This window comes from Pseudochaenichthys georgianus, chromosome 17 (assembly GCF_902827115.2).
Source record: "Pseudochaenichthys georgianus chromosome 17, fPseGeo1.2, whole genome shotgun sequence".
In the NCBI taxonomy this organism is placed as follows: domain Eukaryota; kingdom Metazoa; phylum Chordata; class Actinopteri; order Perciformes; family Channichthyidae; genus Pseudochaenichthys; species Pseudochaenichthys georgianus.
The window spans coordinates 15,236,689-15,258,516 of record NC_047519.1 but is presented as its reverse complement, the minus strand read 5'-3'; the positions used below and the strand labels follow the sequence as shown (position 1 = coordinate 15,258,516).

Sequence of the window (21,828 nt, the reverse complement as noted above, 5' to 3'; positions counted from 1 at the left end):
TAAGACCGTTTTTGTAATAAATGTTCCTGCCATAGACCATACACAACTAAGACTAATGTCAGTAAGGGAATATGTCCTGGCAAGGAACAGATCTCATTTAGTTGGAATCATCAACTCTCACCTGAAGCATATTTCCAAGAACTACCGTACTTCTCGGACTATAAGCCGCAACTTTTCCCCCCATTTTTTTTGTACAGCTAACGGCCACTAGGGAACCTCCTAAATCTATGGATTTTACAGGTAAAATTAACCACCTTTAACGCTATGGGCTCTATGACCGGTCCGCGCCCGCCACCTTTAAGCGGCGGGCTCCAGCAGGAAAAGCTGGAGGCCGGAAAAGAGTGAGGCAAAGTAAAAGTGGAACCGAGAGACAGAACGAGAGCAAGACAGACGGACAATTTAGCTGCTGCGGCTTATATGCAGGTGCGCTTTATAGTCCAAAAAGTACGGTACCTTAAATCCTAAGAATTTCCAGGAAAAGATGTGACGTTATGACTTAGTTAAGGCCAGAATGTGTCGCTACATGATGTTCTAGCTGAGGTGTTATTGGCCACCTGGAGCAGAACATGCCTTAATCTAAGTATCCATTTAAAGCCAGCCAACGAGATGCTGAATGATTGCAATGGAACAGGCAGTCAGCTGGCTGGAACAATTCCCCGCCTCACTCCTCTCCACTTGCTATAAATGCACGTATTTGTGGAGCTTCTGTGCCTCTCCGTCCCCAAATGAAAATGAGATTTGTCTCCTTTCGTTACATTGATACATTGTGCATGTGTGTGTGTCGGTGTGTGTGTGGCTCTGCACAGCGTTGGTGAAATCTCTCTCTCTCTGTCTCTGATCCCAGATGGGTAATGATCTGGTCGCCTCCCGGGGCGTCCTTGTTCCCTTGCTCATTCCCCCGCAAGATAAATGAGCTCACACACACACATACACACACACACACACACACATTCACGTGCAACGCCTGAGACGCTCTTTCCCCTCCAAGATAAATGGCCCCTCCAATGCCGCCAATGCGATTGCTGCCAAATTTGGTGCTCCAGCTGGAACAATGCGGAGAGATTTCCATGTGGTTTCTGCAAATAATTGAATCTGTCCTCAATTTGGAAGTGATGAAGCTAGATTTCCCCCCCCCCACACACACACACACACACACACACACACACACACACACTGCCCAGTAGCTCTGGCTGCCTTCTTCTCCTTTATTGATGTTGCTAAGCCACATTTCTCTCTCTTTCTGCCTTCTTTTTCTCTTTCCCATTGCTCTTCTCTTCTCGTCCTCTGTCTCAATTTTTCTCGGGCACTTACAAAACACCCCCCCTACCCTTTTGCCCCCTGAGACCTACACACACATAAACACACACTCAGACACACACACACACATCGGGCTGGGGCAAAGGAAATCAATAGTGACTTAAATGTTTTATCATGGTGTGTCAGTGTAGTTAAGGCCTCGGTTAACAGGGTGCAGCAGACAATGATGCTCTAAAGGGATTTACCGCTGCTATTTTCACAGCACCTGCCTGACAGAGATGTATTTCCCTACCAGGTGGATCAAATGTTTCCTAGAATATTGTGGTTTTTTTGAGAATTGTTAATTTTATAATTTGCTGTGTGCTCGCGTTGAGCCAGAGAGGCCGAGTGAGGCCACAATGTAGGTAGACAGTAGATTAAGACACGGGACTGATTGAGATGGATGGTGGAGGGTCTTCAGCTACACACACACACACACACACACTAATGAAATGAGAAATAGCCCCACACACGTTGGGGATGGAGCGCTAAATAGAGGGGAGGCGCAGCCATCTATCTGTCTCTGTCAGGCGCTCCTGCCTGCTTGTCGCCATAGGGCTGAGTGGAGATGGAAATGCACGGCAATTTCACTTTCTTTCACTCACACACACCCACACAGCGTCCAAAATAGCCCTGTGGGCCACTAACTGAGCTGTAGTAGCAGCATGTTGCGTGAATGGAAGTTTTATTTCAGTGTTGGATCTTTAAGTTTTATGACGCCAGGCTTTCAAATGAAGGCCACGGCTTCAGTCGAAACGTACCGAGACGGAGCTTTGTCCCACTGTGCCCACAAACACTCGGCCCAAACAGATGTGCAGTACATACAGCTTAATATCCATACAACGATTTATAAATGTTAGATCTGGTGTTCCTGTACAGCTATTGTATTCAACATAGAGTCCAGGACTTTATTTCTAATGTAAAACCTAATTCCATTTAACTTCCTGATTTAAATGTAAGCACATTCCAAGGCTCTTTCTTTTTAAGAACTGTTATCAACAGCTTACACATGCAATAGCCAAATAGTATCATTAGTATTGTTGTATCGCCACCAATACCTGCATACAAGCTCGCAAATCAGGTTTATAACCATATGATGTGAATATGTTTTAAAGTAGCGTAAATAACGTGAGTCTCCCCCTGGGACACACACTCATGGAAACTTGCTGTAACACCCTTACACTTTAGGTTGTTACCCAATCTGAAGTGTTTATGCGAGTCCACCTGACATCTTTGCTAAGCCAGAGTCCCAGTGACATCAATTTCAGTATTTTTGGCTCCTAAACTGAAAAGCTTGAAAACCCCTGAGCCATTAAATCAGTGACGCAGCATAAAGAGCTTAAACTCAAGGATTTGTACTTTTTGCTGGTGGAGAGGCAGTTTATCTCTCTGTGTAGCCCAGGAGAGTTGTCTTTCCTTTCCCTGGTCCTGTGAAGTCATCCTGTTCTCCTTTTTGCCTCCATTCAATCTTTGCATCTCCTCAACCCCCCCCCTCCACCTCCTTGGCCCCCAGTTGAAATGGGCCACGTCAAATTAAATGAACATATCAAATTAGGAAGTTAAACGACTTTCCAAAAATCACCTTTGCTAAACAGATTTTGATTATATAGACAGAACGACTAATATAGAGGCGAAAGGGTAAAAAGCAGAAACTTATTTCTCTGTCCTTCACTTCAGACAAAGACGGGAAGCGCTTTGGCAGAGTTTTTTCCTCGACTGAGTGACAGGGAGCTTTATTGGAGTTGTTAAAAGGCAGACAGCCTTGTTTTAGGGACAACCCCCATCCAGTCCACTGACCATTTATCAGCTAGCAGGCTAATCAAGGCTAAATGGCTTTTTACAATCTCCAGACTAATAAGAGGAGAGGCTAAAGCATTTTATAGGGCACGGGACGGCCAGCCAGTCTAGGAGTCCCAACTTAGCCTTTATAGACACAGGACGGTGGTGGGCTTCAGGCAGGGGATGGAGCAGGTCCACCTTTCTCATGAAGGAAGACAAACTGACTTGCTAAGTCGTTCATGAATATCAAAAAATAGTAAAAAGGAAAGTGTAAAAAACCGAGTGCAGCTGTATTGCTTGATTTGACCAATGATCCAACAACTAAAATGTACAAATAAATTACATTTACCTTAACTTTGTTTTAAAATGTTTAGTTTTTCTTCCAAGGTTTTAAAAAAGATGGAGAAATACATGTGCGTCGATCACATCAGAGTTTTTAGAGAGTTGTTGTTGCTTTTGCACCAGTTCCTCAGCTTAACACTGGAGTAATTATAGAATTCTGGTGATGGTCTTGCAAACCAAATATGTTTCATTTCAATAAGCTTTATGATAGGAATGACGGAAATACAATGTAAATATATTCATGTTAACTTCTATTGCATTGCAAGCATGGATTGATAGTACATTCAGAAAGTCAATCCTTGTTATCCTTTCCTTGTAGCCTTTGCTGTTTGAGGATGCAGCAAATGAAGCCATATCCTAGGACACACACACACAGCCACTTATCGTTCTATTCCACTCTTGCCCTCTCTCCGCTTGTCCTTTCCCATCCAGATCAATACCATAGATCAGCTAGCTATCAGGCTGCAAAATGACCACATCACCATAAACACACACACAGTCCAATTTTAACACGCACATCGTGCGGATGGCTATAATAAACACGGTGCGGCCTCGTCTCGCTGCGCCAAATCATCATCAGCTGCAGCGCTGTGGTCTGCCGTCGACCGTATTGATTTAGTTATGGCTGCTTCATATGCTGTCGGACAGTGTTAAATGCACATTTTCTGTTATCATGCTACACATTAATCAGAGGCTGCTCAGGGAGAGAGGAAGGTAGGACGGTAGATAGAATGAAGGAGGGATGAAGAAAGGGGGAGAGGAGATAAAAACAGAAGGAAGGAGATAAATTGAGAGGGATGAATGGACATGAGGATAGATGGCAAAACAAAAGAGAGGAGATCCAGAGGATGAAAGTTAAACAAGAGATATTAGAAAAAGAGGAATGGGCACTTTACTTAAAGTCAAAACAAGTCAATTTGAGAGGGGAGTGCAAAGGATAAAATGTGTTAATGCATTGTTACATTTAGCTTATTAACTGTTTCTGTGTCAATGTTAGCATAGAACTTTTCAAAAACTCCCTGAAAACACATGTTGACTATCGCTGGGTCAAAAAAGGACCAAAATCCTATCTCTATATTTTGAAGGCCGAATGGCGATACACAACATATATCTATATATGTTTTCTAAGAAGAGGGCTTAATGTCAAGGCACAACAGAGTATTATTCCCTGTTAGAAAATACAAAACAGCAACACAATTTAAATGAATAATGTAAAGTAAATAGACCTACCTCTGAGAATAGTCTCTTTCATACAATGCAACGACAAACTACTTTTATATTAAATGCAGAGATGGAGCACTCGAGTCCTGGACTCGGACTCGAGTGCTGATTTTCGGGACTCGCCTCGGACTCGCTCACTGATTGACGCGACTCGGACTTGGACTCGTGAATTCTCGCGCACGATGACTTGGACTCTGACTCGTGAATTGTTCCCCCCACGATGACTCGGACTTGACTTGTACATTGATGCTCCGACTTGGACTCGGACTCGAGCTAATTTTCTCTGGAGTCTGATGTCCTCTATCCCAGTGGTTCCCAAACTTGTTGTGCCCAAGGCACACCAAAGGACAAGTAAAAATCTCAAGGCACACCTATTGTGCAAAATAGCCCTTATAATACGTGTTATCACTCATATCATGTAAAATATCTGTAAATGTGCATAATTATTTACTAATGCCAAATAAAATGTGACAAAGACTATACTCATGAAATATTTATTAACGAAATATTTCAGAAATTAATTTGAAACGTTATCAAATTAGGCTTCATCAAAGCAGCAACACACTCATTTAAACCAGACAGGTCACAACATTAAAAATGAGACAAAGGAAATCCAGCACAGAGAACTGTCAATGCAAGGAAGCTGCATTGTCCATGGTCCTGAACTACAAATTATAAATGTAACATTTCAGCAGAGATGGGGTCGTTACTAAAAAAAAGTAATAGGCTATATTACATATTACTTTTTAAAAAAAAAAGTAATATATTACACTACTTCGTTACTCTCTACATAAAGTAACTCGTTACTTTACTCGCAGGGCCGGCCCGCCCCTCCCTGCAGGCAGATCACGCAGACTGCTAAAGTTTCAAATGTTCTCTTTAGTTCAGTTTCCATTGTCGCATAAGACTGATCCAGATCCTGAATGTTTTCCTATCTGACCGTGGCTGTCCTCTGTCTCCTGCTATCTGTATATTTTGCGCAGTCTATCTCTGCTCACGCTGTTGGGTCGGCGTGTTCTCCTGCGTGTTGGCCATGTGTTGCACTGGAACCAGACACCGCAAAGCCGAGCACGTACGAACTGCGCATGCGTGAGTGGCAATAACTCTCCTTACCAGCAGGCGGCGGTAATGTGTATTCGTCATTCAAAACAGGCAACAACCGGAAGACAGAAGAAGAACAGACTGTGATACAAACAAACAACAAATAGCGTGTGCGGTAGCTCCACCTTAGCATGTGTTCTTTGCAGGTGCTTGTTGAGGTTTGACGTGGTGTTCACAGCAGTGGATAGCAGCTTCTGGCCTGGACACAGTTTGCACCTCACCGTCACATTCCTGTCTATTCTTCGGATGAACTCAAAATAATGGGCATACCTCCACCCCTCGAGAGTTATCGCTGACTCAGCCATGTTTATGCAGCACTGCACGTGGAGATGTGGACGCGCAGATTACGTACATATAAACCTACAAAGTACTGATATAGTAAATTAAAAAATTATTATTTTTGTGTAGTTTTATATTGCAATAATAACGTATGGTTGTCACAAAATCCCACACCGTTTGGGAACCACTGCTCTATCCTAGCGTGTGCACCTGCGAGGCGAGTTCACGTACTGGGCCCCGCTGTTCCAGTCTAAAGATGTCTAGAGACACACCCCGCATTGTGCTGTATGCTTTCACACATTCTGCTTCCACATTGGAAAAGAGCAGCGCAAAATGCTCGTTATGTGGAAACAATATTGAAGAGAAGGCTCCGTAACACATTACTCTAAGGATCGAGTTCAGACATATGTGACCCGCTCTATCGAAATCAGTCGGAAGTCGCAACGGCTCATTTCAGAATAAACGTGGATTTACGTAAAAAACTATTTTTTCAGGGTTCAGGTGTTTTGTTTGATTTTAAACAAAGTCTTTGCTTTCAGAATATGAAACTTTTATTTCCAAAATCACACGATAAATACATTCTTTAAAGGAATGGTCCACTCATTAGATAATTAATCAAAACTTCAGTATTTAGTGAAACGTTATGTTTAAACCATACCCTGAAGAAATCAGCGATATTCCCCGGTAAATAATGATTTTATAGCTCTTTTTTATCAAGACCTGTATATTCCGTCTGGCCGCCGCCATGTTTGCCATTTTCAGTAGTCACGTGATGGTCGTGACGTCATCCATGCGTTCACTTTGTCAACACACGGAAACATGGCGGAGTATTTCAGTTCGGACTCGTCAGCAGAGGAACAAGTTTTGACCAATGTGAAGAGATTGGATGGGGGAATTCAGCCATACATATCAGTATGACAATACGACACCCTCTGTCCTAAGACCCTCACATCGTACAAGGAAAAACTTCCGAAGAAAACCCCCAGTTTAAAGGGAACATGGGAGAAACCTCAGGGAGAGCAACAGAGGAGGGATCCCTCTCCCAGGACGGACAGACGTGCAATAGATGCCGTGTGTAAATTGAAAAGATAATACATTTGCAACATAGGTAGTCCAAATGTTTGGAAATGCATGTGTGTATAATGGGAAGATGATATAAGATACTATATGTATGCATGTAGTACCACCCTTGCTAGCGATTCCATCTCTAGTTTAGCATACTCAGCTTCGTTGTCCCTGGCCATAGAATCACGATTTTATGGGGCCGGAAAAAACTGGGGTAAAATACACACTAGCCGGTACTACGCTATATGGAAAGGCCACCAAAAACTGTCCTGGCCTGGACGCTAAAGGACGTTAAAACGGGGCTAGCCGCTGCAATGGAAATGCGCTATAACATACCTTATTCTTACTCCGAGCACTACTTCTGCTCCTCCGTCGCTTCACACTTGCAGAGGGCGATTTCTCAACTGGCCGAACTGGTGTCCTGGTCGGTGATGACACCAGAAAGACCGATGGTACTGCATCTCCATTAAGTAATGGTTGTTCCATAAATCCCATGTTATGTTTTATCATACTCTCAGAGTAGTCGTCCGGAAATTGGAAATGTTCGCTGCATAGATGAGCCTGTGAATCTCTCGGTTCGGGCCGGCCACATTTCGCTAGCCACTGCCTCCGAATGTACTTCTTACGCTTACCTTTTGGCAACAGATGGAACCGAGCATTCCGTGGATTGTTCCTATCCGAATTATGGCAATATTTCGCGATACAGTGAGGCATATTTGAAGAGAGAAACTACAGTAAATAACATGGAGATCAACGTGTCTTCGAAAACCAAACGCATGGATTACGTCACGTCCGGGAAATGGCGGCGCCCACAGTGTTGATGTTATTTCGGTATATAATCAGTTTAAAATCACTGATAATGTCATCGGATTAAAAAAAAAAAGAGAGAGAGAGACTGGCAGAGACTGGTCTGTTTTATCGGATGATAATTTTTAAAAAATGAGTGTCATGAGCATACCATTCCTTTAAGCTTGTAAAGGGAAGATGACAGGCACCTCTCACTCGCACTCTGCTCTTCCAGCAGTGCCGCCCCCCCTCCCTCCGGCTGAAATTATGAACGTAAGAGTATAGTAATCATAAATAACACGGCAGGGTCCGTTACAGTTTGTTTTCGTCTGATTTAAATTAAACAGAGTCTTGGCTTTCAGAATATTAAACTTGTTTCGGCAAATTCAGATGATAAATACAACTTTGAAGCTTGTAACGGCATAATTACAAGCGGAGAACGGAGTAACTTAACGTCACAGCAGGCATAACAACAGCCGGTGTTTCTCGTGAGGGTTTTCCCCGGGAAACAAACACAATACACACAAACGCAAAAATACACAAACACACACACACACGTATACACACACTCGCGAGCTTCCCCTCCAAATGAAAATATCTTCCCTCCGTAGTATTTTGATCATTTGCTCCGCTAATAACCAATCAGATCGATGGATTCCAGAGAAGAGGAAACTTTAAAGGCCTTTTTCTCAAAATGAGGACTCGGTGACAGTCATTATATAATGTGACATATTTCGCTTAATATTTGGAGTACAACAACAATCCTGATATCATTAGAAAGCTAGGAATATCCTCTTTCCAACAGTGTATTCAACTCAAAGTGTGTCTTCGGGTCAATGCGACTGATTTCGATGGAACAGGTCACATATAGGCTGTCTTGAACACTATCATCAGAGTAACGTGATCTAATCAATAAATAAAGATCCAGCCTTAACACGAAAGCACATGGCTACTGAACATTTAGAATGATGTCATTTTGCATGGTAAGTAGCCATGTGCTTTCTGGGGCTAAATCTTTATCAGTAAACTGATTTAACCATAAAAGTTCCTTCAAAATAAGAGTCCCTATCTTATTGCTATCAAAATAAAAGTGCAAAACGAAAACTTTACCATAGGAAAATATTGGCATACAAATATAATCACTTCTCTAAAAGGTAACTCATTTTAAATATAGTTTATTTATATATAATATTAAGATTAGTAATAACCTTTATATTTGTATAGCACCTATTACAAGAATTGTAGCCAAACTCGCTTCACAACAGTTCAATAGACAGATTAGTATAACATGACAGGATAACAGCAATGTAGAGGAGCAGCTACATTTCAACACATATATCCACGAAGATTAATATATGAAGACTTGTGACTCGGACTTGACTTGGACTCGAACACAGGTAATGATGACTCGGACTCGACTTGGACACTCCTTGGGTGACTTAGACTCCGACTCGAAGAGTGATGACTCTAGAGTGACTTGGACTTGTAAATTGGTGACTTGACTACAACACTGATTAAACGCATTAAAAGTATCTATTTACTTTAAAGTCATTAAATGTTGAACACAAGGTCTACTTGGTCAATGGTTCTAGGTTTCACATTTGACACTGTCAATATGTTACATAATGTCAAAGCTCAACATCTCATCCTCTCTTCCTCCCTCAGGGTAACAGAGGAGGACTCCACGGCTACCACCATGGACGCTCTGAAGGCTCGAATCAGAGAGCTGGAGAGGCAGATTCTGAGAGGAGACCGATACAAGTGTCTCATCTGCATGGTGAGCATATCATTTACTGCCTCAATGTCAGTGAGGGTGCCTTTTGTCAGGAGGCAAAAACCAGCAGACTTTGTTTATAGAAGTGCAGATTACAGGAATGCTAGTGTTAGCGCAAGTAGCTACATTTCCACATGGTTCTCTTTGCTCTGTTCATGCTTAATGAACAAAGCCCTCCTACCAACCAATCAGGATCCTCCATATTCTTCATTATTAGGCCAATTACTAGATATTGGGCTGACAACGCCAATGTTGCCCGTTCGTCCCTTTTTTTTTACTGCATTTAGGTCAAAACTGTTGCACTCTCCGCTATGGGTCATGATACCAGAAATGTAGTATTCAATACCTGTGGCACTGTAGGAAAAAAAGTACTGCCATTTTTGTACTTAGTAAGGAAGCGTCAGTTCCCATGACATCCCTAGTCTCTCCAAACTAAAGTATCACCCAACCCATGGCACATTGGACTGCTATAGGAACGAGTCTTCAGGTATTGCTTTTGTGGCCACTTTGTGTTTCACAGGTATTTGGCTTGAGGTTGTCATCAATCACCGTGTTGTATGCGTGCATGCATCTCATTTCCCTCAGTTTGTGGATGCCCATGTCTCTTAAAGTGTCTGAGCGCTTTGTGTTGTGGTGGTCTCTGCTCCTGCATGGCTTTGCCAGTCAACTGAATGTATGCAGGGAGACTCCTGTGGGAAGTGCAGGACAGTCTCAGGGTGATTAAGCATGTATTAATAACCAGCTGGCACATTTTAGATTTAGTGTGAAGATTTGCTTTTCAACATGATCGATTGGACTTCCAGATCAATAGTATTAGCCACATGTTCACTCAGGGCAGTATCAGGCAGTCTGAGGGACATATGTCAATATTCATGTTCATCGGATAGTTGAGATAGGACTGCACCTGCACCCCTCCCCCCACCACCACCCAATCATAGTTTGTGTTCCCCACTTTGTGTCATCTTGTCATCCCTCAAGCTTGTGGACAGTGCAGCATTGGCATCCTGAGTGTGTGTGTGTGTGTGTTGGTGTGACTGTTTGTGTGCAATCCGGGTAATTACGGACGCCTGCGCTTCCTAAAGGTCGCCGGGTGCCCGAGGTGACACGGGGGGCAAGGCACAGCGATCGATCACTCACTGCCCCATGGACACACAGCTCTTCTCCGCTCATCTGTCACTGTCCCTCATCTTACACACACACACACACACACACACACACACACACACACACATTCAGGCATACAGAGGAATAGACATATGTGTAACATTTTCACACGCACACACACACTGGTGTCTTACATCTAATCCGTCTCTGTCCGTCTTTAACTCGTCACTGTGTTCCCTACCTGTCACAGGGTGGACGATGTGAAAGTCATTAGAATTGCTTTCATTTGTTGTCAATCAGGAAGCATTTAAAGCTGGGCATTTCCACGGCAACCTCCGAGTAAATGCATACAAAATGTAAGCAGAGTTATTATGAGTCAGTACCTCAAACATGCACATGGATTGAATGGTCTGTTGGTTGCATGTAAGTAGAAAACAAGTGCTCTCCTGCTGCAGCCAAGTTGGCTCAAGTTTACCCTCGGTCTCATCAGTGGCTTTCTAACCCCATCTGCTGGTCATTTTAGGGAGGGGAAACTGTAGTGTGTGGTTAAGAAAAAAACATGTATTGAGGATTTGAATGGTATAAATGGTTTTTAGATAATAAGATGCACATTTAGAAAATGATTACATTCTATAATTATTCTTTAAACTTAGATTTTTGGGGATTTTCCAACAGAAAGTCATCTAAATAACTTTGAGTTTTGAGTGTTGGTCAGATAAGAATAAACATGGCATTTCCAAACGTCATCTTGGCCTTAGGAAATGATGGCCTTTTTTTCATATTCAGACATTTCACAGACAAAACAGCTATTGGATTAATCCCAAACATAATCAACAGATGAAACAATAATGTAATAATTGTTAGTAACAGTTCAAATGTGATGATGAGCTTTTCCATCTCAGCGTTGTGACATGGACCTACACAGCAGCCTTGTTTAGCAGTATCAGCGAATAACAAAGACATTAATTGCAGTAGTCGATTTTGGAAGTTAGTCGAAATGGAGTTAGTCAAAATGGAGTTCTTTGACCAATGAGATCTTGTAACTTCCTGCGAAATAAAAAAAGACATTGAACGCAACAAATCAATTGCCATCAAGGTACAGCGTGAATGACACTGCCCATCTCAATTGTAGTTACGTTTTGATACTATCAACTTTGAGCAACTTAGCCAAGTCACCAGCATAGATACATCTCTTTATTTGTCAAAACAAAGTCAGGTCGAACACAGTAGGTGAGTTCTTCAGCAGGTTGTCCATCGGCTGTCCTCCCTGCACACCTTCACGTGTGTCCACGCGTGTGTGTTGCACCTGTCGTGTTTGTGAGTGCGCGATCAGTACGAGCCTGTCTCTATGATTAGCTCTCCCCCCCCACCCCTCCCTTCCGCAGAGGAAGCCTGCTATCCAGTCAGGCGCAGAGATCAAGAGCCTAGGGGTGTGGCCAGGGCCCCGGCCACTGGCCAATGGGGTCGGAGAGAGGCAGCCTAAGTCCCTCCCCCTCGGCTTGTACTGCCTGTACAGGGGCCTTGTGATTGGTGGCTACGGCAGCGGCATAAAGAGGCTCCTCCCACAGCCCTTACGGAGGGTAAGGCACTCCCTCCCTCCTTCGCTCCTCTCCTCCATCCCTCCCGTTCCTCCCTCATCTTTCCATTCTTTTCGAGAGGAAAAGAAAAGAGGGCCCATCTGATTGGGTCGTTCATCCCTCATCTTGTCCTCCCTCTGCCTGCTTCCCTCCGTCTGTGCTCGTTGCCTGCCTCGATCGTATCAGTGTGTGTGTGTGTGTGTGTGAGACCTGCAGGTTGCTGGTTCAGTTGCCCCCCATGCTGCCTTGCTCAGTGGTGCTGTGGCTGCTGGCTGTGTCGTCCCATGGTTAGTGGTCTGGTGCTGTCGGTCAGGGATTGTCCAGTGTCGTTTTTGGTTGGTGTTACACGGCCTGTGTGTGTCCTCTGAATTTGGTGTAACTTAACCCCCCCCTTCCCCGCTCTGCTCCTAGGATTCCTACACCATGCCGCTCACCTCCATCCAGTGCTGGCACGTCCATTGTGAAGAATGCTGGCTCCGGACTCTGGTACGTACACACACACACACACATTTGTCCGCACTCACATACTCCTTCTGATGACATGCCGTTATTGTAGCCTCATTTCATAGTCAGTAAGTTCCTCTCTGTAGCTGTGCCCTATAGGGAGGAACTTAAATGGAATATTCCTCAAATGACCTGTTCTCTTGACACACACACACACACACACACTGATTCCAGGCAATGATAACTCTTCCAGCTCCCAGTGGTGCAAACACTTGTATGGAATGGTCCCCAAAAGGCTTGTTAAAATGTTAAAATAAAGTGGTCAACTCGAACCTCTAATGAGTTTTACATAGGGCCTCAGGTCTGCACACAAAGACACACAGGAAGTGGTTTGTTGGTTATTAGTTAGTCTAATATATTCAGTAGTGTGTAATTAGCTGGTGGTAAATGGAGCGCAGTGTTTCTGCTGCTCGGAGGATAAACAGTCTCCTCATTGGCTTTCTGTAATTTCTTTAGCGTTCTCTCCTCTTTTCTCAACATGTCATTCGTTGTGTCCTTCCTGTTCTCGCCTCCCTCTTTTTTTTCATCGTGTATCACCTTTTTCTACATCAACCCAATTTGGAAAAAGTATTTTGGGGCCCAATGACATCACGTACTAGAACCAGAGGTTTAGTACCACCTTTGGCCACTACTCTTCCTGGGGGCTTTACCAGGGTTTTTTTGTACAGACACTCACGGTCCCCAGAGGATACATTTGTTTAGTTTTGGTTAGAAACACTTAATGTAAACCTTAAAGGTCCAATCAAACCAAAGTAATTCTAAGCTTATACTAATACAAGTCTGATCATGTATAGCTGAGATTGAACGATGTTAAAACCTGACTCTCTTGCTTGTCCATTTTTAGCCATCCAACAAAGTTTCTTCTTTTTTTTCAACATATTAGGTGTTGCTGCCTCACAGCTGCTTTTGTGGCTATTGACCTAGTTCTAAAGTATCCTTTGTAAATATAAAACAGTTCTTCATGTTCATTTAACGCTTTTATCTCCTAAACATACAGAAAATCAGTTTTATCCGAATATTACCACCTTTTCCCAGCCCTGTTTTGTACCTACAATGGCACTAATATGGTGCTGTGCATGAAATAAACGTAACATAAGTCTATAAGTCCCTCTCGGGAGGGCTGCCTTTAATCAGATGTAATTGTACATTTAGATCTGCTAATGATTGTCTGGAACATGCATCGAATATAAGATCAATACTGATGCAAGTGGCTCACAACAGTCTGCACGTTTTATAAATTACTCGTAGAGTTCTAATTTTCTTTTATGGCATATGTTAAGGGAGACCGTAAGAAAACGTGTGTGTGTGTGTGTGTGTGTGTGTGTGTGTGTGTGTGTGTGTGTGTGTGTGTGTGTGTGTGTGTGTGTGTGTGTGTGGTGTGTGTGTGTGTGTGTGTGTGTGTGTGTGTGTGTGTGTGTGTGTGTGTGTGTGTGTGTGTGGTGTGTGTGTGTGTGTGTGTGTGTGTGTGTGTGTGTGTGTGTGTGTGTGTGTGTGTGTGTGTGTGTGTGTGTGTGTGTGGGTGGGTGGGTGGGTGGGTGGGTGTGTTTGCCGTCACAGGTCTAATGTATGAGGCATTAAACTCATAGCCTGGAGACAGCTATTTAAGCGGGAGGGCCAAACTGATCAAAGTAAATGCCCGGGAATCTAGTTAACGTCAGCCCAGCCCCTCACCGCTTTAATGAGCAGGCAGCTGGAGCACAGCGTGACGGGCACACACACTCACATACACCAAAACAGGAGTACACAGCTTCCAGAGGCGTGCAAACAAACAAGGGGGAGTAGAAACATCTCGAACCATACCTTCAGCTCTATAGAAACCCACACCTTTTCTACAGTTCCTTCCATCGTTCCTCTCTTCTTTATCCTCTCTTGAGACATGAAGAGACTGTTTTGAGTACTCTGGAGCCACACATCCTCTTAGCAGTGTGTTCGCCATTCAGACTGCCTTTAGTGGCTGCGCTCACCCCAAAAGTCTTTATTCAGTGGCTTACAGGAAAAGGAGGCTGTAAATCTTCGGGGGTCAGGTGAACTTGTACATTTGTACTGACCACAAAGGATTTGGAAGTTATGAGATCTCTGCATTCTGTTGTACCTGTGTGAAATATCACACACACTCAGTGAAAAGGCTACACTCTCTACACACTTTTTACACACATAACAGTGGGCTGATGGATGTCTAATGGCGCTTTTCCACTGCAGGGCCTCGCACGGCTTAGTACGGTATGGTTAGGCCAGGCTCACTTTATGCTGCGTTTCATTACAGTTTTGGAACTGGGGTAGTAACTATAGTAACGCAGTGTAGGCGGGGCGATCGTCTGTTCGGCAGGCGGAGCGACGCTGCTTAAAACTGCATCTTCAATGCGAACCACACAACCAAAACACAGCCGTTAGCTGTTAGCACTCAGAGCTCACAGCTCCTCATATCTGTTCAGAAACTAGACAAAAGTTAAAGAAGTGCCAACCACAGACTGTCTGTGTCATGGCAAATACAGTTGCTGGTTTATTTATGTCTGTAAGCCGTTGTTGTGAGTGTGGACGGTCGGAGCATATACAACATTAGCTTAGCCGATCTCCATTCAGAAAACACGCATTTTAAAAGGTTTTTCGCCTGCCGTCTTGTCTGCAGACCGGTATCAGTATGTTGTTACTTCGGCATCATTTTGAAACGTATATTACAATTAAATCACAGTCAAATATGTTCATTTTGTTGTAGTTGTAGCCCACTTGCCAGCGATTCTCTCTGACCATTCAGCAGTCGAGAGTGTTTACGTCACTAATAGTTGGCCCGGTAAGAACCTCGATTTTGGAGGGCCAGAAAAAAGTTGAAAAAGTAGCCCTGAGCCGGAACTAGCACTAGTGGAAAAGCAAAAAAAAAACTTAAACCGTGCTGCAGTGGAAAAGCGCCATTAATATACAAAAAAGCAAAGGAAGATGTACTGAGATCCTTTACTTAATTAAAAGTAGAGTAGTATTATCAACACATTGTACTTGAATAGAATGCTCATTTTCAGGTTCATATGTGTATGTCTCCATGCTTTAACCCTCTGGAGTCTAAGGGTATTTTCTCGATTTTAGATGTTTCCTTAAGGCGAGACACGGCAGGCAAAAACATCGTTTTTCAAGTACTGGTCAATTTTGAGATTTTGTGCTATTTTGATTCTATAACATGTTTTCTTTCAGGCTTTTGGAAGGAAAACGTACAAAATACACATTTAAGTGTTTATTTTACTATAGTTTGTCTATTTGCGTCTGTAGATTTCTCCTAAATTCACCAAAAGTTAGCATTCTAACGTAACATAAAGTACCGCGACCGCTGTGTGTACCATGTCAACAGAGATATCATTGGAAAGCTGTGTCTCGACCTGCACAATCGCATCAGATCCAAATATGGTCATTTCCTTTGTATCAGCAACCAATCGTGAAAGTACAAAGGGGTCTTAAACCAAGAAACAAAATCTCATTGGCTGGTGTCAATTTCTGACAACGTGATTCGTTCAGAAGCGTCACGTGGTGTGCTAAAACACTTCCTGGTTAGCTTTCCGCTCGAAATTTAAATCTCAAAATGGCAAAAGAACGGCAAAAAAAACGTTCACAGAGAAGACGACAACAATTGTCACTTGCACGAAGCAAGGTTATACAAAAAACAAATGACCCCGAACATGAAATACCTTCACGGAGTGCGTCGAGGCGCAAGCTGTCATCCAAAGAACAGGAGGGTTTAGCTAGCGCCTCACTGCAATCTTTAAAGGTTGTTTTCTCAAAATGAGTTTTTTCCCCTACTCTGAGTTCGAAATTTCAACTTCAGTAGCACGTAGATACACCAAACCTTCCAGTTATATTCCTATCAATATTATGAAGGCTTTTACTGAAGGGTTCGTTCATATATAATTCATAGCCTGAATTATACGACATTTTATACCTAAAAACATGGCGAAAATTGATATTTTAGGGCTGTTGACAATATTTTCTGATTTATGGAGTGATAAAAAGAGATATCCAAAATCCCTTCTGTAAAAGCCTTAGATACTAATATGACTACAAAATGAAACAAGAATTTTGAACCTGGCTTTATCTAAAGTTCAGATTTCGATTCCTGAAATGTGTTGCCTTTGTAAGTAATTAACTGGAGAAATGTCTAGCTGATACCTTTAAGTAAAAAAATGTACCCTATTCACCTGGGGTGTCTCGCCTTAAATCACCTTTTAAATGTACTTGTTATACATGGAACCCCATGTGTTACATATCAAAACGTTCAGGACGATCTCTGGTCTTGCTATACATGCAAATTACTCACCTTAGAGCACTGTGTGATGAGATAAAGTAGCTCTAAAGCTTAACATTTGACATCCGATTGTTTATCACTCTACTTTCACCACAGCAGGGACTGAGATACATTAGGACTGAATAATGACTTCATATTACATACCAAGGTTCATGTGATGTGTACAAATACAAATTGAACATTCAAACTTTTTTTTCAACCAACAATTTATTATAAATATGTTTTTTTCAATCAACTATTTATATAAATATAAGAAACTGGAAAATCTAACTATTTACAAAATTGAACATCAGAACTTTCAACCAACTATTCATTATAAATGTCGAGACAGTGTCAAGGTCTTTGTCTGTCTTCCAAGACAGTGAGTCTGGCTGCTGTGAAGATGGGGGTGATGGTGCATGGGCTGCTGTGTAGCAGTGCTAGTGCTATACGAGACCTCCACCTCGTTGCTGGCTGGGTTGAAGGTGATGGCTGTGGTGGAGCCTTTGTGCTGAGGTGTATCTTGACCTGGTGGCAGCCGCAGATGGAGGTGGAGGCAGCTGTAGTGATGCTGGTCTGCTGGTCCTTGGTGGTGATGGCTCTGGTGAAGGCCCTTGAGCCACAGTAGATCTTGACCTGGGTGCCGGCACAGATGGATGTTCTGGCTGCTGGATAAACGCCGCCTGTGGGCGACTAGGCCCAGACAGCTGTGAAACATCTCTGTAAAACAAATTAAAATGTAGGACAATAATTACAACTAATTTCATTGAAATAAAGTTCAAGTAAAATGTTGCTCAAGCACAAATAACAATGCACACATAAAAAGAAAGTTTGGGAGATTGGACAGGAGTCTCTCTCTCACACACACACACACACACACACACACACACACACACACACACACACACACACACACACACACACACACAGGTATTTCCAGTTAAAATAATAAAATCACAGACACACATATACATACATCTGATAACAAAGTCTCATCTGTACAGAACAGTATGATAAAATAATCACAGGCACACGTAAATAAATCTATGACAGTTTCATCTGTACAGAACGGTATGATAAAATAATCTATGGCAAAACATGTCTATAGCCACTGTAAATGTCTCCGTTGTGGGGCGAATAAATGATTATTTGAATCATCTACAAATGTAATCTCGCTTTTACACACCAAAATAACGTTTACACATAAAACGTTTGTAGTAAACGTTTGCTAATGGAGAGTCTATTTTGTCCCTCATCGATAAAAAATATCAATAAACCTATTGTTCATTTTCGCAGTACACTATTTCTGTAATATTTACACTTACCCATGTCCAAATGGATCCTTGTTGTCCCTGTATTATTCTTCTTCAGAAGAGTCGAAGACTTCAGGTTCTGAGGCTCTATCTTCACTGCTGCTAGCGAAAAGAGTCTCTAGCAAAGTCGGCAACTGTAAAGTTTTGTTTTAGCCATTTTCTCTCTCTCTCTCTCTCTCTCTCTCTCTCCTCACAGACATAAACTGATGGGAGACACGTGGTTTATGTTTTTTTTACTTGGTCGGTAGGTCCTTAGTGATTTCTCGATGTCCATTGGTCATTTCAGACCATGATGGCTGCCGGCCGAGATTCCCTTGACGGACACACGAATCCACCAATCCCACACAGTGTAAAGTCAAGCTGCTTTGAGCGGCCATATTGGCTGCTGTGCCCTGATTACAGTCTCAAGGAGGTACCGCTGGAAAGCTACACTTCCAGCGATTCCACGGATATCTGAATCATATTTCTACTCCTTATAATCGAAAATATATGATTAATTACGTAAATGATGTGCACCTGGACGCACCGGCGCGTCCACCGACTCCAGAGGGTTAATGTTCAGAGGTTGTTATTGTTCTCATACTGCCTATGCTGCGGCACCTCTTTTCACCCTCTGTCTGAAACCAGACAGAGGAACTCCCTTTGGAGGGAACTTTGGGATTTTAGCCTTTGCAGACTATTTATATGCACAGAAACCTATAACACACACTACAGGGAAAGGAAAAATACCCAAAAAGCATAATAGGGCCCCTTTAAGGCATAAAAAGTACTCGGTATTCACAATGGCTCTTTTTACAGTATTATGTAGTGTTATCGCCGACAAATATGTCATATAATTCAGATTTTGTAGTTTGTCAATGTAGAGATAATTTTAGAGGCTTTTTAAATGAATGGGTCGATTAGTGGGAGAGAACTGCATCATATCATGTAGGCACAGCATGTGTTTATATATGAACAAAGGAGCAAGTAATTATGATAGTTAAAGTGCACCTATCATGCTATTTTTAGGCAATAGCATAGGTCTCAGATATATAAAAAACATGTCTGAAGTGTTTTGCTCAAAATACCAAACAGATCACCCATTCTAGCCATGCCTCATATCCCTCTATTTCACTTCCTGTTTCAAAAGTAGTGATTTTTGATCCGGTTATACCACAAGGTGAGTTCCTTTTTATATCCAGCTTCTTCACACACATGCTCTGTGCAGTACAGGTTAGCTCTGAGTGTTAGCGATGCTAATGTAAACACCGACCATATTACGTCCAAAACAGTCGGGCATTGTTTCTGATAGCAACTTTCTGATAGTGCCGTGGGTCCACATTACTGATATAACGTCATATCGGACGCAAATCTGGATCAGCTCCATTTTTAGAGATTTGGGTACGGAGGAAAAGAGAGGGTTTTATTTTCTGACACTGCGTGAGTTCCCTGACACACCGGGGACACATATTTATGTATAAAAGACATAAAAAAGTGCATTTTGCATGATAAATATCATGTAGGCACATCATGTATCATGCAAAATAAATATAGTGGAGTCAAAAGTACAATACGGTGTAGAAAAAGAAGATACTCAAAGTATGTCAAAAAAGTACTTGAGTAAATGTACTTTGATACAGTCCACCACTGCCAAACAGATGCTTTGGGATCCGTTTTGTAGCCCAAATAATATGCAGGTCATGATTTCTGTCATAGCTGTAATAACATAAAGGAAGTTATTCCTTCTTCTCCTATTTAACTCCAGATGTTTTTCTGTCATACATTTATTTAAATAATCTATTTTCACATTTATATTTATTCAAACATCTGTAACCAATGCAAAGTGGAATGTGCCAGCAGTCAGCGGTTAGCGGTTAGCTTCGAGAGGAACAAGCTGACTGGTAGGAGGAGGTGGAGGACAGTGGTGGAGACCACCCACTCACAATGTGCTGCATATTAACACCTGCTGCTTTACTGCAGATGGCACGCTATCAAAGCGCTGCAGAGGAAGAGGCGGAGGGTGGAGTCTGCTGTTTCCATCCACACAGGGAGGGGGGGGGGGCAGCAGTTATAGGACAAATCTGGGCTCTCCTGTCAATCGATGACAAATGACACAATTTGTTATAAACATGAAGCCCGATGTTCTTCAATGTTTCTTCTAGATAAACACCGACGATTTACAATCAATTTACGTTTGCCACATTTTCCAGTCAAGTCCGTAGAACCAAACTTATAAATGCTTGATTAGGTATCTCACAAAAATAACCAACTTTTTTTACAACAATATATTGCTTAGGAAATTATTTCTAGTCTACCTTTCACAGAGCAACACACTTTAAAAAATGTTCAACGTCTGCGCCATCACCAAGTCTTGTAATGGTAGGGAGCACTTTGCTGTTTATTCTGGTACCATGTTGGTTCAAGTGCATGGTCAGCATTCTTATATAAACAACACGCATGTAAACACAACAGGCAATATTGAGTTTATGTCAATATATCATACCATAATAGAAACTCCACAGGGTACCTTTAACCTTCAGAGAAATACAGAAGCGGCACTAGAGCTCAAAATTAAGCTCATACGCCATCACCCTTACTTTGACCTGAGAAGCATCACGATCTGATTCAGCTCAGATTACTCATTTTAGATGCGTTCAGAGAATATAATCCAGAGTGGATGCATTAGCTAGTTTCCTAGATCCTGATCTGTATTCCTTTCCTAAAGCTAACTTTCCTCTCTCCTTCCTCCACAGGGGAACAAGAAGCTGTGCCCGCAGTGCAACACCATCACCTCGCCCGGAGACCTGAGGCGCGTCTACTTGTAAAGAACACACCTCCCCTCCCCATCCTCCTCGTCATTCAGATCCATTCCTCCTCTCATCTCGGACTTCATCGCCCTCCCCGTCGATGGTTCATTTGTTTCTCTCCCCTCTCCCTCATGGCCTGGGTCAGCAGCTCCAAACCCTCCAAGAGCGGACAGAGACAAGACGGCCGTCTGAGACTCCACTGGCTCTTTTTCAGGAGGTTCAAATAAGTGAAAGACTAAGCACTGACTCAACCACTCAAAAAAAGATACGGAGACCTGCATTTCCTCTGGTCACTGGCTTGTTTCCACACTGACTCCCTGTACATGTAACATGGGCTCCTCCACTGAAGGACTTAAAGTCAGTGGAAAGGCTCCATGCTGCTGGAGCTGGACCTGAAAGGAACTCCTTCATACAGAATATAAAGACTTCTTTGTTTCCCCCCTAGCTCTTCTTTGATGGTGCTGGACAACGGGCTCTACCCTGAAGACTTGACAGAAAGTTCCTTTTTTTGTCCCCTGTCCCAGAGAGAAAACATGACTCTCCCCTGTTGCTTAAGAGAATACAAAAAATAAAAAAGGCCTGTCCACTGAGCTTTCAACCAAACTGAGAATAACCTCACGACCTTGAAAAGGAGTTGACA

At 42.7% G+C, this 21,828-nt stretch overlaps 1 protein-coding gene across 5 annotated transcripts in view; it reads left to right on the top strand.

Moving 5' to 3' along the window:
• The window catches only part of rnf220a (ring finger protein 220a), a 175,649-nt gene that overhangs the window by 152,853 nt on the left and 968 nt on the right, over nt 1-21,828 (top strand). For 3 of the 5 annotated variants that reach the window (XM_034104411.2, XM_034104413.2, XM_034104412.2), the window contains 3 exons: nt 9,535-9,646; nt 12,736-12,810; nt 21,135-21,828. The exon at nt 21,135-21,828 is cut by the window's right edge and continues 968 nt beyond it. In XM_034104411.2, coding sequence (XP_033960302.1) covers nt 9,535-9,646; nt 12,736-12,810; nt 21,135-21,206 — 259 coding nt within the window. In that variant the 3' untranslated portion in view covers nt 21,207-21,828. Of the gene's footprint in view, nt 1-9,534; nt 9,647-12,132; nt 12,328-12,735; nt 12,811-21,134 lie in introns of all 5 variants that reach the window. The other 2 variants (XM_071206238.1, XM_071206239.1) reach the window with 1 other exon arrangement.